This window comes from Oncorhynchus masou, chromosome 3, assembly GCF_036934945.1.
Source record: "Oncorhynchus masou masou isolate Uvic2021 chromosome 3, UVic_Omas_1.1, whole genome shotgun sequence".
Classification (NCBI taxonomy): domain Eukaryota; kingdom Metazoa; phylum Chordata; class Actinopteri; order Salmoniformes; family Salmonidae; genus Oncorhynchus; species Oncorhynchus masou.
The window spans coordinates 30302404-30323244 of NC_088214.1; the positions used below are offsets into that span (position 1 = coordinate 30302404).

General features: G+C 32.4%; 1 gene segment (V, D, J or C); it reads left to right on the forward strand.

Moving 5' to 3' along the window:
• The window catches only part of LOC135514342 (T-cell receptor alpha chain constant-like), a 42323-nt gene extending 21975 nt beyond the window's left edge, over positions 1–20348 (forward strand). The window contains 4 exon segments of the C gene segment in view: positions 19005–19187; positions 19341–19385; positions 19511–19618; positions 19827–20348. Of these exon segments, the coding sequence occupies positions 19005–19187; positions 19341–19385; positions 19511–19617 (335 nt within the window).
• Positions 20349–20841: the final 493 nt, after the last annotated feature.

Here is a 20841-nt window from a genome sequence, read left to right on the forward strand (position 1 = left end):
ACTTCACAAACATTTTTAAGTTAAATATTGATGAGTGGTCCTAACCCCTTTAGTGAAACAGTGTTTATGTTATGTCATATGTTACTGTGTGAATGATGGGACGGGAAGACTGATCTTTGGAAGGGGAACCACACTGTCAATACAATCTAGTAAGGAACTTAATTTAACTCACTATTTAAATTTTCTGAAATCTTTACTTAGAAGAAGCAAATTGTTGAATCTGATACTTCATTTTTAATTTTTATTTATTTAACTAGGCTAGTCAGTTTAGAACATTCTTATTTTCAATGGCAGCCTAGGGAACAGTGGGTTAACTGCCTTGGCCAGGAGCAGAACAATAGATTTTTACCTTGTCAGCTCAGGGATTCGATCTTGGTAACCTTTTGGTTACTTGCCCAACGCTCTAACCACTAGGCTACCTGCTGTCCCAGGTTTCCCCAGGTAACCTAATAGGAATCAAATAGAATCATAGTTTCTAGATTCTGTGAAAAACTCTTCATTTTAATCTGAATTAATAGTTACTAAATTGGTGAAAATTGTTATTGGTCAGGCTTGTTGTATAGTGTGGAACCCAGAAATTCCTATTTTGATCTGGGACTAAACTATTCATTGAGACAAGTGAATGCTTCTAGCTGATTATACACGGGAGACACTGTATATACTTTCTATCATAAAAAAGAACACACATTATACCCCACTACTATAATATGTGTTTATACTGTATATTTACAGTGCAGACACCCAAATAATCAATGTAATCCAAGCAAACTGCCATTATTTGTGTTATAAACTGTAGATCAGTTATATTATCTCCTTTGTAATACATTGTAGAATAACTTCTACCAGTCATTTCTAAGAGGTGCAACACTGTGACTTGTGGAGACAAACACATATATTTTGACTTGGCACAAAGATGATATGTACAAAAAAGGAATGCAAAAACTATCTTTCACTTCTTCCAACAAGAGAAAGTCAATACTTTAAAATGCTTGTTTGATACACAATCCGTCAACAGTATATAGATATGGTTGATGTAAATGTCCTCGTGGGCTCAATTCCTTGCTTTCTAAAGCAATTCAGTGTTTTCATTCAAAGTTTCAAGAAATGTTCAAACTAAATAGGCCTCTGATCTGATATATTTACCCACTGTCTAAACACTTATAATAATACATTTAGTAAGCATTTATATGGAAATGATGCTGCAGATGCATTTATGGATGCTCTTTGAACCATCACACAATTACAACCTGGACTAGGTTCTTGTTGAGTACTAATTCAATGTGTGAATGGTAACAACTGGAAAGTCATATTTGGAGCAGGAACTAAATTGATCATCGAAAAAAGTGAGTATTTTTTAAATTAAACATTCATTTGACAGCAGCAACAAATCTTTTGTTTGTTTATTACTTATTAAAAAAAAGTATTACAACTTTTTCAATGTGTGAATGATAGATGGGTCAAAATCTACTTTGGGATGGACTGATTGTAATATACAGTTGTATTACTTTTATCATAATTTGGTAAAGCAATGAGCATGTTAACTTGACAAAACAGATATTGAAAATGCATCTTAATGATCAAATGTTCAATCATGTCATGTTAACAGATTAGGTTTTTGTAATGAGGCCATTGTCTGTGTGAATGATGGATATAAGATCATATTTGGAGTTGGAACCCAACTAATTGTACAAGCAGGTAAGTTGAAAAAAAAAAACGATTTGATGCTAGTACCTTCACTAATTTCATTTGTCGAAAAGGGTTTTCACATGAGCATTTTTTACTTTTAATTTGTTTGTGAAAAGAAAATAAGATAAAGATCAAAACTTGTTAAAATGACCAAATGAAACTATTATCAGGTATAATGACAATATATGATGTACAATTATGTACAATTAATATCTGTTATGTACGATTAATAACTTTGAAACTTTAATCGTAGGCGAGAACAAAGCCTTTAAGCTTTTGAGTGTAAACTGAAATATTCAACCCTTGACCGATTAATGAATCAATTAGTGAAGAACCTCATCCAAATATATGCATTTTTGAGAATGGCAGAGCACAGGAGTGCTTTAATGGGAAAAGCTGTTTCATTCACATTGTACAAGAGGGTTTATGTACTGGAGAAAAGTATTGTGTGAATTCTGTAAATGACAAAATACCCTTTGGGAGCGGCACAAAATTGATAATTGATTCAAGTAAGTTTGTTTATTTTACTAGTAATACTTTTACAGTACTTGGTATTTCAAAATATCAACATTATTTTAATTGTCAATCTTCTAAACAAATATTGGATGCAGACTAAAGATTGATTCAATATCTAATTGGTTTAATATAGTCAAGGAATAAAGCTGATCATTAACTCAAGTAAGTAAAAACACATTTTAAATGGTAAGATTAATCATAGTTGAGTCATTTAAGAATACAATAAGAAGATTACAACAACAAATGATACAACAGTGTATTCACTGTATGTGAATGTTGATTATGATGAGTTAGAAGCTCTGCTGTTGGGGGTCTCCTGTTTTTGTTAAGCCTATAGTTAGTGTGTGAATACTGGCGGACAAAAGCTCATCTTTGGAAGTGGAACAACAGTTTTTGTGGAATCAAGTAAGATTTAAAACAGATATTAATACTGTAGCTCATACTTATACCAATCCTTCAATTTAAAATTGTCTCAGTCTGACTACTTACAGTACATATATGTGTTGTAAGCTGGTATTATTAAGCCCAAGGAGTTCTAAATGCTATGTCTTACAGCTTCCTAAATGTTCTCCAAAGAGGACCTCTGGAAATGGCATTGATTATTTTTCTGTGAACATTAATCCAAATCAAATCAAATGTTATTGGTCGCACACACATATTTAGCAGATGTTATTGTGGGTGTAGTGAAATGCTTGTCCTAGCTCCAACAGTGACTTAATATCTAACAATACACTCACAAAAATGAAATAATGGAATTAATAAATATGTAAATAATGTGTCATCATTATGATGAAATGCTGCAGAATATGGTTTAATAGATATCTTACATCATTGCAAGTAGATTACAGATCTGCAATTTAGATAAAGACAAAGTAATCATACTTTGGTCTATTTTCAAGGTATTACTTCAGTGAATCATCCACTTATTAGAAGACATTCTAGGTTTATGCTATGTGGGTTCTTGATGTGTGACTCTTGGAGCCAACAAAATCATCTTTGGAACAGGCACAAAAGTAATAGTTAACTCAAGTAAGTTAATTTTCAATAATCTGTTAAAGATCGTTTGGACAAATTACATCATTAGGTAATTAATTGAAATGCAAAAGGATTCAGATTTGAAAAGTTTATCCAAAAGTGTAAAATCAGTCTTTAAAAATGGTACCAAAATCAAACTTTCTGTTGAGTGTTCCACATAGTTGTAACTGACTATATACAAGGTATTGTTTCAGCGAAGAAATCAATTCAATAGCAGATGAGGACATTATTTTGCTAAGAGCTTTATGTAATGTGGGTTCGTGTTGTGTGAATACGAATGGATTCAAAATCATCTTTGGGACAGGCACAAAATTAATAGTTAACTCAAGTAAGTTCATTTTCAATTCAAATCCATTTAGGAGGGTAGTCTGAACTGAGGTGAAGTACCCTAAAATAGCCTACTCTATGGTATCGCATCAACATAAACCTTCAATCAATAGGCTAACATGACTTAGATGAGATGACAGTTACTTGTAGTTCTAGCTTTAAACTTAAAATGACATGTGGTTGAAGCTGACAGAAAAGATCTGTGTCAGAAAAGGTAGTTATTCATAGTTATTGTTCAAGGCGAAAAGGAGGCAACTAGGACAAATATGAGGCAATATGGATGAATATGCAATTGATGTCAAATCCATATCTTAAAGATCGATTTAAAAGTGACCCAAATGTGTATAAAATCATGTCAAACTGATCCACACAGTGTTACCATTTACAGTCTGTTTCGCAGTGATTCGACAAAATCCTTTTTGGAACAGGCACTAAATGTACCACTGATTGAGTAAGTTCATGAAAAAATGATCTAAACTGTCTAAAGAGTTTCAGTGTTTTTTTTCTCAGTGAAATGCTCTTAGCCTTAGAACATGAACTAGTATTTTGCTAAAAGGTTTATGTATGTGGGTTCATGTTGTGTGACTGCTGATGGATTCAACAAAATCATCTTTGGGACAGGCGCAAAATTAATAGTTTACTCAAGTAAGTTCATAAATTTAAAAAATAAATTATATATATATATATATATATATATATATTTTTTTTAAAGGTGGCCTGTTTACATGGTATTTACACAGGCAGACGCCAATTACAGTGTAGTAACATGTTGTTGCATGGTACTTCAGCTGTTACACCTGTTATTTGTTTGAGCCAATTGATACTGTGCTATCATCTTTTATTTAAACTATGAGTAGCCAGAAACAGACGTGGGGCCCATTTCATTTCGGGCAATTGAGGTACTAAAATAAAATTCCATATCAAGAGTTGAAAAATCTAAAATTGCAAACTAATGTCCCTTCTAAAAGATTGGATTGTAACTTAAATACATCTCCTGAATTGGTCAAATTGACTCTAACTTGTCAACATAGAGCCTGTACAGTTTATGTAATGTGAATTCATACTGTGTGACTACTGGAGGTGGTTACAAGATTGTCTTTGGGACAGGCACAAGATTAATAATTAAATCCAGTAAGTAAAAAAAAAGTTCTAAATATTGTACTAGATTCAACAGATCACAAGATGTTAAGTTAAGATAAATAGATGGCTATTGAATGATCCAGGTAATTACATTTTTGAATGAGTCCCATGGTGTTGTGCACTAACGTAAACCAAGTCAATGTATGCAATCTGATATATTTATAGAAGTAGTACTCTATGAGTAATTGCTAAGGGATCTAGCACAGTGTGACAAGTGCGAACAAACTTGTATTCGGTCAAGGAATAAAGCTGACTGTTGACACACGTAAGTGCAAATGCAATTTAAAAGATTGGATTAATCAGGGTTCTGCAACATAACATTATGAAAACGTATGAATATTGGAAGGAACAATTAACTAGTCTTTTGTCCCAAGGCTTATGTAATGTGGGTTCTAGTTGTGTGGCTACTGATGGCCTAAAAATCATCTTTGGATCAGGCACAAAATTAATTGTTGACTCAAGTTAGTTCAATTATTTCAATATTAATGTAGTGTTGGAGAAATGGAACAAAGTTGACTGACGATTCACATACAAATGCACAAACTACACACTGTCACATATTTTAGCTGCCAATTTATAATATGTGCCAAAAACAGATAGTAATACTGTATCTCATATATCCATAACCCCACTAACTACTCATATGTAGCATCTGGTAATCTGCACTGTAAAAACTGCATTGCTTCAACGTAGAAAACAGAAGTTACCTGGCTGTCTAAATGTTTAAGTTGTCAATTCGGGGAACCAAGTTAAGTTGACAAAACTAGTTCATAAAGTACTAGCGACATTATAATATAAAAGTTCATCCAACTTAACATTAAGTCAAGTTCAACTAGCTAAAACATTTACAGTGATAGTTTTTGCTCAGCCTGTTTTTAGTGTGTGTATGTTGGAGGAGAAAAGATCATCTTTGGCAGTGGAACATCGCTGTTTGTAGAAAGAAGTAAGGAACCATGTTGAAATGCAATTTAGTTGATGTGGCTTTGATTTGAAAGATTTACTGTAGGATTGCGTAAGACAACTGAAGCATTAAATAGGCAATTACAAGTTGAGTGTCATTTGAAATATAGACTTAATTCTCACATCGTGACAATCCAAATCATGTATTTGCTTAGATAACAAACACTGTGTGACTGTTGGGGTCAGAGTTGTTTTTGGGCATGGAACAAAGTTGACGGTCTATCCAAGTAAGTGCATAAACAAGATAGTGAAGTGGATGATCATAAACGTATTGCATTTTATGAATGACTGTCAGTATTTGCACAAAAGAAAATAAGCTATCAATTATCGATAACTCCTTTAAGAGTTGTCGCTCCATGGTGACTGGTCTGTGATTGTTTTTGTTGAACTATTTTTAGAGTGGGAATGTTGGAGTGGGAAAGCTCATCTTTGGGAGTGGAACATGACTATTTGTAGAGACAAGTAAAGACATCAAATCTAGGCTTAGGTATTAGCATTAATTGATTTGCTAGCTTGATCGCATTGACCATGGCGCAACTGTAGATTGTGGAAGTCAACATTCTGTTGACTGTCATAATGCATATCTGGTGCCAACAATTCCCGAGACACCAAATGTACTTTAATCAAGAGTGAGCAAAGTCATCAAATTAGTTTGTTTTAAAAAATCCATAAAATAAATGACTGCATTATCTTACAATTAAAACATTGATGAGTGTACCAACCCCAAACATTGTGGAATCGTGTTCCTGTTATGCCATATGTTACTGTGTGAATGATGGAACTCGAGGATTGAACTTTGGAACTGGAACAACACTGTCAATACAATCTAGTAAGGAGACAAATGTCATGTATTTCACATTTATGGAAATGTTCATTTAGAAGAAACACTGGCTCGAAGTCCATGTACATCTATATTTAGTGGAATTTGACATTTTCCTTGAAATAGGAATCTAATACAACCATGCCTCCCAAATCCATGTCCAACTCAAAAATGTTGATCCTGTGACAAGCCATGTGTTTTTAACTGATTACTAAATTGGGGAAGATGGTTATTGGTCAGGCTTGATGTATTGTGTGACTGCGTCTGGAATCCAGAAATTCCTATTTGGATCTGGAACTAAACTGATCATTGAGACAAGTGAGTGCTTCTAGCTGATTATACACATAATATATTTGATATGCTTTGTCTTGTCAAAAATATCACCAATTATAGTATCCCACTACTAACATGTATGTTTTACATGTTTAAAGTCTAGACACCCAAAGATGAATCAATGTACTCTTATTTGGACAATATTCCAAACAAACTACTATAATTAGTAAGTCACTAATCCTTTGTGATACAGTTTGTTTAAATAACATAATAACTTGAACCAGTAATTGCTAAGAGATGCAACCTTGTGACTTATGAAGCCAACTAATTTATATTTGGACTTGGCACAAAGATGACTGTTTATTCCAGTAAGTATTCCAAACAGAATCAACTGAACATCAAAAAGATATACGAAAATAGAATGTAAAAATGCACAAAGGTGGTCAGTGTTTTTTTGATTGGCCATACTTACTGTGTGAATGATGGAACGTGGAAGCTGATCTTTGGAGGTGGAACACATCTAAATGTAGAATCTAGTAAGACTATCTTTCACCTCTTTCGCAAAGAGGCTGATGATTCTTAAAAGCCATGTTTGTTACGTAAACATGGAGGATAATAGTATTTGCACATGGTTGATGTAAATGTCTTCATAGACACTCTAGAAAGCGTCTCAAAATCTTTTGAAGGAGATATATGAACAGGGAAAAGTAAGAATCAAAACAATCAACACTCAATTCGTTGCTCTCTAAAACAATAGAAAGAATGATATCTGTTAAGAAATACAACTTTTCATTAAATATGTTTAAAAGAAATAGTCAAACAAAATAGAATAGTGATCTGAACTATCACACAATTATAACCTGGAATAGATTGTGGAGTAGGTTATTGTTGAGTACTAATACATTGTGTGAATGATAACAACCGTAAAGTCATATTTGGAGCAGGAACAAAATTGATAATTGAAACAAGTGAGTATTTTTTCTAATAATATGAATTTGTCAGCAGCAACAAACATTTTGTTGATTCATTTGTTGTGATGCAGCTGGCATGTAAACTTTCAAATTATGTGAACAATGGATGGAATAAAATCTACTTTGGTGCAGGCATAAAAGTTATTATTCAGCCAGGTTGTAACTGACAAACAAAATTGGATAGTGATCTGATATTTTTACCCACTGTCCAAGCAAATTTAGTATAATACTTTTAGTAGCCATTTATCTGGAAATTATTCTATAGATGCATTTATTGATGTTCGATAAACTATCATACAATTATAACCTGGAGTAAACTGTGGAGTAAGTTATTGTTGAATACTAATTCAATGTGTGAATGTTAATAACTGGAAAATAATATTTGGAGCAGGAACTAAATTGATAATTGAATCAAGTGAGTATTTTTCAAATTAGTATAATTTGACAGCAGCAAATTTTCAAATTATATGAATGATATATGGAACAAAGTCTACTTTTGGCTGGGAACTTGTTCAGCCAGGTTAAAATTGAATGACATTTATCAGAAATAAATGAAGCAGTGAGAGTATTGACAATCTTGGTAAAATATATATGGAAAATAAATCTTACTGTATATGGAAAATAAATCTTACTGCTTATGATCAAATGGTCAGTCAAATCATGTCAACAGGTAAGGTTTTTGTCACGAGGCCATTGCCTGTGTGAATGATTGAAATAAGATCATATTTGGAGTCGGAACCCAACTAATTATACAAGCAAGTAAGTTGATGAAAAGTATGCAAAATGACTTGTTTCAAACATTTTACAAGGTTCAATAAATTGTGATTTAGGATTTTCACATAATTAATGCATTAAGGTTAAAAGGATAGGGAAAATAGAGATCTCCAAATCATAAGAAAAACAACATGTTAAAATGACAAAGTAAAACATATAATGGAATTAGCCTTTTTGTCCTTGAGTATGAACACAAATATTCAATACTACTTTTAAGTGTAAAACATAGCTTACTAAGTTAGTGAACCACCTCATACAGCATTACTACATGTTTGAAAATGTGTTTTTATGGGAAACATTATCCCATTGGTGTTGTTAAGGAAGGTTTATGCAATGGGGCAAAGTGTTGTGTGAATTCTGGATATGGCAAAATAACATTTGGGAGCGGCACAAAATTGATAATAGATTCAAGTAAGTTAATTGACTAGAAATACTGTTATTTTATATTTCAAGATGCGATATTTCAATAAAGACAGTTCCTTATTGTGGGATAACTGTGTTACTCTTACTATGCAATTATAAAGTAATCACTAAATTACAATTTAACAACATTATTACAACATTACTACAGAAGTGTTACCAAATCCAGTTGAAAAATCTATTCGAAGATTAATCATAACTATTGATCGAATGAGGTTTCTTGTTCACATCTCTAAACTACTAGATCTTTAAATCATCAATTTTCAGTTTGGAATTTCCGTTTAACAGCTATCATTGTTGGGTTGTTTTTGCAACCAGAGATATCGCTGTGTGAATAACAACTTAAACAAAATAACATTCGGATCTGGAACAAAAGTTGTCGTCTTGTCGAGTAAGTGCAATATCAACATAGCAATAAGTAATACTAGCTACTGTATATTTGTACTGTCTAAACCCATTCATATGTAATATTATATCACTAGATATCAGTAGACTACACACTGTATAGCATTGTAAGCAACAAATGTATATATCAATGAATAATTTAACTATACATGTAGACCTCCAACCATTAACCAATACGCATCAGACCCAAATCAATATTATCATGTTTCTGATAGTAATACCTTGAAGTCACAGAGAAAGTATATATGAAAAGTATACATGAAGTCTGAGTTATTTTGACAAATACTAATGCTGAATCTCTCTGAACTTTACAAATACTATAATACAATTATTACATTAATATTAGTGTAATTCGCAAATTTTCTTCTGTAGGGCATATCTTATTAGTAGATCTTTAAAATATTAAGTTGCAGTTAAGTATTTCAGTTTTTGCAAACTGACATATCATTGTGTGAATATCAACAATATCAAAATCATATTTGGATTTGGTACAAAACTTGTTGTGCTGTCAAGTAAGTGTATATTAAAATAAGTATGACATTTTAAGCAATAAACCTTAATATGTTTAGTTTTATATGACATTTCATCAGACTATAGTGTCGTTGTCAATAGATTTAAACATTTATATAAATATTGTCGTTTTGCAATCGCACCGCTTCAAAATATGTTAAATCTTTGAAAATCTCTTTATTACATTTTACTACAGTTTTCTTTGATGAAGCTAGATAAAGAAACGGTTATTACTCACAGTTAATGCACTTTGTGACTGGAACAGGAATCAATAAACATATTTTTGGAACTGGAGTAAAGATTCCTATTGAGGCCAGGACTACATTGCAAACATCCTATGTAAAACCTTACTCTTAGGTGATAATGTTGGGGAAATGGAACAAAGTTGAATGTCAACTCAAGTAAATGCTCAAACTACACATAAAAATGCACAAACTACACATGCACATACTTTAGGCAATTACTTTAGGATAGCTGCCAATGTATGTTATTTGCAAAAATTGCTGCATCAAATAGCCATTACACCACAGCCTATGTAGTATCTAGTAATCTGCACTGTAAAAACTTAATTGGTTCAAAATAAAAATAGAAGTTATACAGAAGTTATATGTGTTTAAGTCATGGCAACTCAGAGAATAAAGTTGAGTTGGAAAAACTAGATAATTCATATTTTTAAGTTGAAATATACATAAAAATAACAGTCATAGTTTTGAACCACCTATTTGTTCCGCCTCCTATTTGGCAGTGGAACATCGCTGTTTGTAGAAACAAGTAAGAAATCATGTTGAAATGTATTTAATTAGTTGATGTGGCTTTGGTTTGAAAGGCCATACAGTAGGGTTTCAGAAGACAACTAAAGCAACATTGCATACCTGGCATAAAATAGGCAATTGCAAAGGGTGAATGTTAAAATTATATCTGAGAAACCAGTTGATACTAGTTTTTATATTCTGAGAAGTTTAGTGTCATTTAAAATATATACTAAATTCACCAATCCTGACAGTCTAAAATCCTAATCATGTATTTTCTTACATATCAAACACTGTGTGACTGTCGGAGTCAACAGATTTGTGTTTGGGCAGGGAACAAAGTTGACGGTCAATTCAAGTAAGTGCATAAACAAGATAGTGGTGTAGATCATCATAAATGTATTGCGTTTTAAGAATGGTTGTCAGTATCAATTACATCATTAAAAGTGATCACTCCATGGTAACTCTGGTCTCTCTGTGATCGTTTTTGCTGAGACCGTTTTTAGTGTGTGAATGTTGGAGTGGGAAAGCTCATCTTTGGGAGTGGAACATCCCTATCTGTAGAGATAAGTAAGAAACAATGTGGGGTTCAGATTTGTTGATTTAATAGGTTGGTCTCAAGTTTTGAAAAATAATTATACTGCAGCTCAATCAATCAACAATATTTTAATTGTCAACCTTCGAAACAAATATTGGACGTAGACTGAAGTGATTCAATATCTAATTGGTTTAACCCAGAGACTTCATTTTTATATACCTAACTTTACTGAAACAATTGAAGCTTTATTACAGTATGCATGCTGCAAAAAAAAAAAATTTTGGTTAAGGCCCAAGCAATGTGGGACTGACTCTGGACTGAGGAAGGTCATTTTTGGAAAAGGAATTCAATTGATCATTGAAACCAGTGAGTAATTCCTGACCTTTGTTGATTCTGTTAATCACAGATTACATAATACTCCAGGGGGATGATTTATGGCAATGTTAAGTGGACTCATTGTGTCGGAAGGGAAAATATCAATGATCCAAATTAGTTTGATTAAAAGCAGTATCCCACATGAGAAACGTTTTTTTAAAGTTAGACATTGATCAGTGTTTCTGTTATGTCATATGTTACTGTGTGAATGATGGGACACGAAGACTGATCTTTGGAAGGGGAACCGCTCTGTCAGTACAATCTAGTAAGGAATGAAATTTCACTCACCATTTCACATTTCGGAAAATTGGAATCAAATACAACCGTTGTTTCCAAATCAATGTCCAAGTCAAAGATTTTGATTGTGTGGAAAGTCCTGCATTTTAAACTGAATACACTAAATTGGTGGAGATGGTTATATTTACTTTGTCTTGTCAAAAATAACATTAATTATTCTATCCCACTAGTATAACACATGCTGATAGCATTTTCCTCCACTCAAAAATGAATATAATATTTGAAAATAATCCAACCAAACTACTATTGTTTTGTACTATAATTTGTAAATCACTAATGTGAACTCATTTGTAGTACATTTTGTTTAAATGAGAAAATACACTTGCGGCAGTAATTGCTAAGAGATGCAACACAGTGTGACTTACGGAACCAACAAAGTTATATTTGGACTTGGCACAAAGATGACAGTTTATTCCAGTAAGTATTAAAAATAAATTCCAAGTACATTAAAAAATGCATTCAAAAAGGCTTGTTTGTTACAAAAACATTCAACATTATTTAGATATGGTTACCGTAAATGTCCTCATAGACACTATAAAACAGGCCGTCTTTAAAAGCAAAACAATGGAAACTTAAATTCTTGTTTTCTAATGTAATACGGTGGATGATGTCTGTTAAGAAATTATTTTTTGAATTAATATTTCTAAACAAATTGACAAACAAAATATGATAGTGATCAAATATATTTACTCTATTGTCCAAACACATTTAAAAAATACATTTAGTACACATTTACATGGACATTATTCTGTAGATGCATTTATGGATGTTCTATAAGCTATCACACAATTTTAACCTGGAATAGGTTGTGGGGTACGTTATTGCTGAGTACTAATGCAATGTGTGAATGCTAACAACCGGAAAGTCATATTTGGAGTAGGAACTAAATTGATAATTGAATTAAGTGAGTATATATATATATATAGATTTGACAGCAGCAACAAACCTTTATAAGGTTTACTTGTTAAGATGCAATGGGTCTTCACATTTTCAAATTATGGATGAATGATGGATGGAACAAAGTCTACTTTCGGCAGGACACACCATTTATTTTCAGCCAGGTTCAAATGTAATTACCTTTATCAGAAATAAGTTAAGCAGCGAGAGTTTTGACAATCTTGCCAAACTTGATATGGAAAATAAATCTTATTGTAGGCCTATAATCAAATGGTCAGTCAAATCATGTTAACGGGTAGGGTTCTTGTAATGAGGCCATTGTCTGTGTGAATACTGGATATAAGATAACATTTGGAGTTGGAACCCAACTAATTATACGAGCCAGTAAGTTGATTAAAAATTCTAAAAAAATACTTTGTTCAAACATTTTATTAGGTTCAATAGATTGTGGGTTAGGATTTTCACGTTAGCGGTTTGACTCTTAATTGATACATTAGGTTAAAATGATAGTGAATATAGAGATGTCCAAATTTTAATAAAATACATGTTGAAATTATGAAGTAAAACATATAATGGAATATTGTGACAAAATAACAACTGTTAGTTACACTTGACTGGTTTAAAACTTCAATTGTATGTTAGGACCACACAAGTGCTAAATATTGCTTAACAATTTTGAGAACTACCTCGTACAACTACCTCGTACATTTGTGAACTACCTCGTACATTTTGAGAATGTGAGAACTCATGTTTTCATGGGGAAAGTTATCCCATTAATGTTGTTAAGGAAGGTATTGCAATGGGGCTAAATATTGGATATAGCATAATAACCTTTGTCAGTGTCACAAAATTGATAATAGAACAAAACTTGCTCTCTGGAACAAAACTTGTTGTCTTTTCGCGTAAGTACTATATCTACATAGTAGTAACTAATACTAGATACGTTTGTACTGTATTGTATTGTTTCTATAACTGAATCTATTGCAATTCAACTATTAATGTTGGCCACCTACCATTCACCAATACATATCAGACCCAAATCAATGTTATCATGTTGCTGATAATGAAATGTGAAATCTCTTTTAAAATTGCTAATTCTAATTATGACGTAATGATATATTAATATACTTTTAATTGTAGTATGTTCTTCTCCAGAGCATATCTAATAAGTAGATCTTCAAAACATTAGATTTCTAATAAATTCTTTGCCGGGCTTTTTGGGGTCAGGTTTTTATAACCTGACCTATCATTGTGTGAATAACAACAACTTCAAAATCATATTTGGATCTGGAACAAAAGTTGTTGTCCTGTCACGTAAGTGTTTATTAAAATAAGAATTACATTTGAAATAATATAACTTTACATGTTTTGTTATGACAGTGTCATTGTCAAAAGATTTAAGCTTGCAAATAGATATTCTCGATCTCAATCGCACCACTTAAAAATATGATTATTTTTACAACTATTTTATATTTAAAACCTGTGAAAGTCTATATTCTATTTCTACTACAGTTTTCATTTGATGTAGTTAGCTAAAGAAATGGCTATTGCTCACAGTTAAAGCACTGTGTTAGTGGAACAGGAATCAATAAACTTTATTTTTGGAGCAGGAATAAAGATCACTATTTTTTCATATATTTTTATTTTATTTAACCTTTATTTAACCAGGTAGACAAGTTGAGAACAAGTTCTCATTTACAATTGCAACCTGGCCAAGATAAAGCAAAGCAGTTCGGCACATACAACGACACAGAGTTACACATGGAGTAAAACAGACATACAGTCAATAAAACAGTAGAAAAATAAGTCTATATACAATGTGAGCAAGTGAGGTGAGATAAGGGAGGTAAACAAAAAGGCCATGGTGGCGAAGTAAATACAATATAGCAAGTAAAACACTGGAATGGTTGATTTGCAGTGGAAGAATGTGCAAAGTAGAGATATAATGGGGTGCAAAGAAGCAAAAATAAATAAATACAGTTGGGAAAAAGGTAGTTGTTTGGGCTAAATTAAAGATGGGCTATGTACAGGTGCAGTAATCTGTGAGCTGCTCTGACAGCTCATGCTTAAAGCTAGTGAGGGAGATAAGTGTTTCCAGTTTCAGAGATTTTTTGTAGTTCGTTCCAGTCATTGGCAGCAGAGAACTGGAAGGAGAGGTGCCAGTATGTACTATATTTGAAACATCCTATGTAAAGCCTTCATTTTAGGTGATTTTACTGGCCCAGTATTATTACAAATGGCAATCAAAGTACTCCTTGCTTAGAATTCCAAAGTTTTGTATTTCCAATATCAGAGGAACTCGTTGTAGTTCACTGAAGGCCGAATTGTATAATGAGATCATGGTGAATGACTTGAATGTTCATTCAAATCTCCCATTAAACCAATGCATGATTAACACAATATCCTATGTATGTGCTTGTATCTATAGGTTAATGATGCAGTCATATAGGAACAGATAGTGAATAGTAAAAACTGGAGATTGCTACACGAATGTCACTTCATAAAGAAACATGCCAAAGAAGTCAGGTGTTATAGCAAAACACCTGACACTGACCTTGTTAATGATTTATGAGGTGTTTCTAAATTGTTGTTCGGGGTATATAATTCGGCAAAATAATTTGGTTATTTTTCCATAAGAAATTTGTTACAGAAACATAAACAGTTTTTCGTGGGAAGGTCTATGTCTGTGTGACTAGTACTATTACACTTTTTCTTCAAACAAACAAATCACAAAGAAACTTTCATCAATATAGCACACATTGGAATTGTCAAATGTGACAGCTAGCTTGATAACTGTCACATTATGGTGTGGAACTACAGGTGGTTCAACTAAATGCAACATCAGCATGTTCACAGCATAAAGCTAAAATTGTTATTCGAGATATTTGTCTGGACCTGCACATTCTTGCAAACTAGAAATAATGTTTTTTAGAGTAAGAACTTGGTTGACTAGCCAGCTACCACCATTTTGCCAATATCAGGCTGTCCATGTTGTATTTAAAAAAAAAAGATTATATCAGTTAATGTTTGAAAGCGCTCATATATAGGTAAAAGCCCATATCTTTCCACACTATGAACATTGGAATAATACTGTGAAATTGTGAAAATTAGGATAATACCCTTTTAGTGTAAGTGCATTTTGAAAAGACCGCCTGAAATTCCAGCCTGTTTTGATGGGATGGAGTTTTGGCCTGACTGGTGACATCAACAGGCGGTAAATTAGTTAAAAGACCAATAAGAAAAAGAGTTCCAAACCTTTCCACCAATAACAGACAGTTTTCAGTTTTCCCCTCCCGACTAGAACCAGATAGTCCTAGCTAGATTCTTGCTTGAGAATCTGCACTTTGCTAAGAAACTATTTATGTTTCTTCTTGACCACTTTAACATTCTTGATTGTTACCCAGAAGTGATTTGATATCGAGATAAAAACGGCTGCATTGGACCTTTAATTGATGTAACATAATTCTTTATTTGACATGCTCTGCATTTAATTGATTCATTATAGGTTAAATGAATAGTAAAGATAGTAAATAAGATAAAGATCAAAACTTGTTAAAATGGCCAAATGAAACTAGTAGACTATAATGACATTATAAGACGTTAAGAACTATTGCGTACAGTTCATGAGTTCAAAAATGTAGTTGTGGGTGAGAACAAAGCCTTTAAGTCTTTGATTGTGAACAGAAGTATTAAAACCTTGAACGATTAATGAATCAATTAGTCAACAACTTCATTAGAAATGATGAGAATGGCAGAGCCCAGGAGTTCTTTCATGGGAAAAGCTATTTAATTCACATGTTAGAGGGGGGTTTATGTAATGGGGGAAAGTGTTGTGTGAATTCTGGATATAACAAAGTAACCTTTGGGAGCGGAACAAAATTAATAATTGATTCAAGTAAGTCCATTTACTGGTAATACTTTATTATTATTCGGTATTTCAAGATTTGGTATTTCAATAAAGGCAGTTCCTTGTTGTGGGTTAAACAAAATATTGTTGGGTTGTTTCTGCAATCGGACATATCAGTGTGTGAATAACAACTTCAACAAAATCATTTTTGGTCGTGGAACAAAATGTGTTGTTCTGTCGAGTAAGTGCAGTATCTACATAGTATTATGTCATATTATTTACATTTGTACTACGTTGTTTAAACAATTCATATTTGATAATTTAACGGAGACTATACACTATACAACACTGTAAGCAACACATTTCTATAACTCCATTAACAATTCAGCTATTCACGTAGGCTGCTTATCATTAACCAACATGCATCCGACTCAGATTAATTTTTATCATGTTATTGATAGCCAATTTAGGATGTGTGAAACTATACATGAAGTCTGAGCAGATCTAAACTTATTTTGACCAATCAGTAATGTGAGAACCTCAGTCTTGAAATGCTACATCTTTGAACTTTGCAAATTCTAAGAGGAAACTGTACATACAATTTTAAGTAAAATCGAGTTGTTTGTTTTTGTAATGAGGCCAATGTATGTGTGACAAGTGGATTCAAAATATCATTTGGAAATGGCATCCAACTAATTTTGCATTCAAGTAAGTTTAAAATGTGTCTACGATAGTAGTAGCAGCTGTAGCTGTAGTAGTAGCAGCAATAAATATTATAGAAAATATATCTTAAAAATGATGTATTGGTAACTTGGTAACATTTTACATTTAACTTGCTACTATAGCTGTGAAGTAGGGCTGTAGTACCTATAATGATTATTGGTAGACATTTACACCTCATCGTTATTATAAGAATTACAATACATATAATTACAAAACACACCATTTTAACAAATTGGTTTCCCCTTCCATTGTTATGTTTTTGTATGAGAATAAGTTATTGTGTGAATGAGTATCAGAAGATCACATTTGGTTCAGGAACCAAAATGTTAATTATGACAAGTAAGTGTAAAATGCCAGATCTTATCCAATTTGTAAGCTATTCGTTTTGGGTAAAAAGTATTTCTGAGAAAATGTAAAAATCATCTGAAAATGGTGTAACAGTAGATCACAGTACAGTACTTTAGATAAACATTATAAACATATTGCTCACGAGCTAAAATGACAAATAAATATTGTCAATTGCAATCTTGCCACAAAAAATAGCCATTACTTGAAATACTAAACTACTTCGTATGTACAATCAGTGAATTGAACATATTTACATATAATTTAGAATTGATAAAAAATTGAATGTATTTATTAATCTTTATTTAAATTACGCTACATATTTAATTTGCTGTAGCTAGGTAATGATAAATGGTATTGCTCACAGCTAATGCACTGTGAGTGACTGGAACAGGAATCAATAAACTTGTTTTTGGAACTGCGGTAAATATCACTATTGAGGCCAGTAAGTACTACATTTGAAAGATCCTATGTAAAATCTTACTCTTACGTGATTTAAATGATTCAGTATTATTACAAACAAAGTATTTCTGCTTAGATCACCAAAGGTTTGTAATGTCTGTCTGAATCCTAATTTGAAATCATGGGGCATGACATGCATTTTCAGTAAATTCTCCCATTAAATCAATGCATGATTAATTCAATATACTAAATTTTTTGCGTTTATCTATAAGTTAAGATGCAGCCCCTAGTGGTCATATAGGAACAGATAAAGTGTAAAAACTGGCGATAGCTACCTTGAATGCCACTTCATAAAGAAACCTGACAACTAGGCCAGGAGTTAAAGACATAAATCTGACACTGACCTTGTTAAGGGTGTACAGTATATGTTTGATATGATTGATGTTCGGGGTATATAATTCGCCAACATGATTTAGTTATTTTTCCGTAAGAAATCTGTTACAGAAACGAAAACAGGTTTTTGTGGGTAGGTCCATGTCTGGGACAATCTTTGGGTAAGGGATTACACTTTTTCTTAAAAAAACGAATGAAAATGATATTGTAGTGTACATTAGAACAGCCAATTTGACAGCTAGCTTGATAACTGTCTCATTGTGGAGTGGAACTACAGTTGGTTCAATTAAATGTCGAATCAGCATATTCACAGCATAAGGCTAAAGTAGTTATTCTAAACATTCTTGCAAATGAGAGATAATGGTTTTGAGTTGTATAATCGGAACTTGGTTGACTGGCCAACTACCACCATTTTGCCAATATCAGTGTCCATGTTGTATTTTTAGAAAAATTGTTAGATCAGTTCATTTTTTAAATGCTTAGACATAGTTAACCGATATAACATCATTCTTTATTCGACATGCTGCCACTATTTTGAATCCAACCAAGGTATTAGAAATGGAGACCCAAGGTCTTAAATGTTTATTTTTATGTTTTACAGGAGAGAAACATGAACCATTTTACTACAGCTTGAAGTCAAGAAATACCACAGCTTGCCTGGCTACAGATTTCAGCGCACACAATGCTACTACGCACTTGGAAGTCTTCAACAAGACAGAGGCCACCAGAGTGAATGGGGACAGCTACTACAGCCAGGTTGCCCTCGGAGAAAATTGCACTAAAGGTATGTTTCAGATGATGCCAAATCACAGCATATTACCGTATGTATTTGCACTCATTGTGAACATCACTTGTGTATATTAATATGACAAATACAAATGTTGCCACTAACCATACTGTATGATATACTTAACTATTTATTTTCTCTATTTGCCAGACGTTGGTTCAGAGAAATGTGAAGCAAACTGGTATTTTGACACAGGTACATATCTGAGCATTTACTCTCTCATTTGTGATATGATCAAACGTCTCCAAAAAATATCACCCTATTTTGCACTTGTTACTTATAATATAAGATATTGATCACTATGGTATTTCCATTTCTAGATGCAAAGATCAATTTCTTATCCCTGACCATTCTGGGCCTGAGAATTCTGTTCCTGAAGACCATCGTTTTCAACGTGCTGATGACTCTTCGACTGTGGATGAGTTAGAGTGAGTTCATAGTTGCACAGTTTCTCTTTACAACCTCAATCTGCAAGGCATAACATATTTTTGTGATTGAATATTTTTATGGAAAGGTATATTGTGAACAAGACAATGCCTTGTTTTCCAAGACTGATATTTAACATGACACTTAACTCTGAGCATGTGTATGTGTATATCATGCACTAATTTGTTTGTTTTATTTATATATTTTCAGAAGATATCCATCAGTCCCTTAAAGACAACACAAGAAATCCTTCTCAGAAGAACTATTGAATTGAATTGTAATTACATTCTCATTGTAGGAAGTAGATTGCACTCATTGGAATCTCTTGATTGTCTGGAATGTCAAATACATCACTGTCCTCCCAGACAGACATTGTTTCAAATTAAGAATCCATCCATTGATTTGCAGAAAATATGTATGTTGAAGGATTTGTAAACATGTTCTTCAAGTCATAAATATGATGTATTATAATTTGCTTATCTGTATATATATTTTTTTCTCTCCAACTGTTGTGACTTGTGATAGTACATCAAAATGTTTTTGATTCTGCTCACTCTTTGCTTGAAATGTCATGAACCTCATTTTGTATTATTCTTTAGAGTAAAAATATATAGCTAAATGTAACGGAAATATATAAGAAACTGTTCCTTTTTGTATATTGATTTAAAAAACAGTCTTTGTAAAGTGTTTTGTTTTGATGAAAATATTAATTAAATAAATACATTATATGGAGCTATTTGTTTTGCCTAAAGTTTGTAATGTATTTTCAAAGTTGATTACATTTATATTAGTTGATTACATTTATATTACATTTATAACATACTATATTAGTTTCACAAAAATCCTCCAAGTCATTTCCTTTATTCCTTCATGATGAGTATACCTCCTAATTCCTATTAATCAGGCAACACATGTCTGAATGTTTTAGAGACCCACCTAATGTGCTAATCTAATGTTCATTGATAAGCTATTATAAATGCTTTATAAATAAGCTTTTATTGTTTTTAACATGTTACTCTAGTCTAGATGTTTATAAATGCAAGAATACCCATTTATTAACAGCACATACACTACGTATATTTTGTTGACAAATTTGTATATAATAAACAAGTTATTTTACAATTATAGGATTATAATAACATTTAGATATTTTTATGAATCAAATGGTTTTATTGTTGAATTTGTAGACGAAGAACTAAACCCCATGTTGATTTGATCATTATAC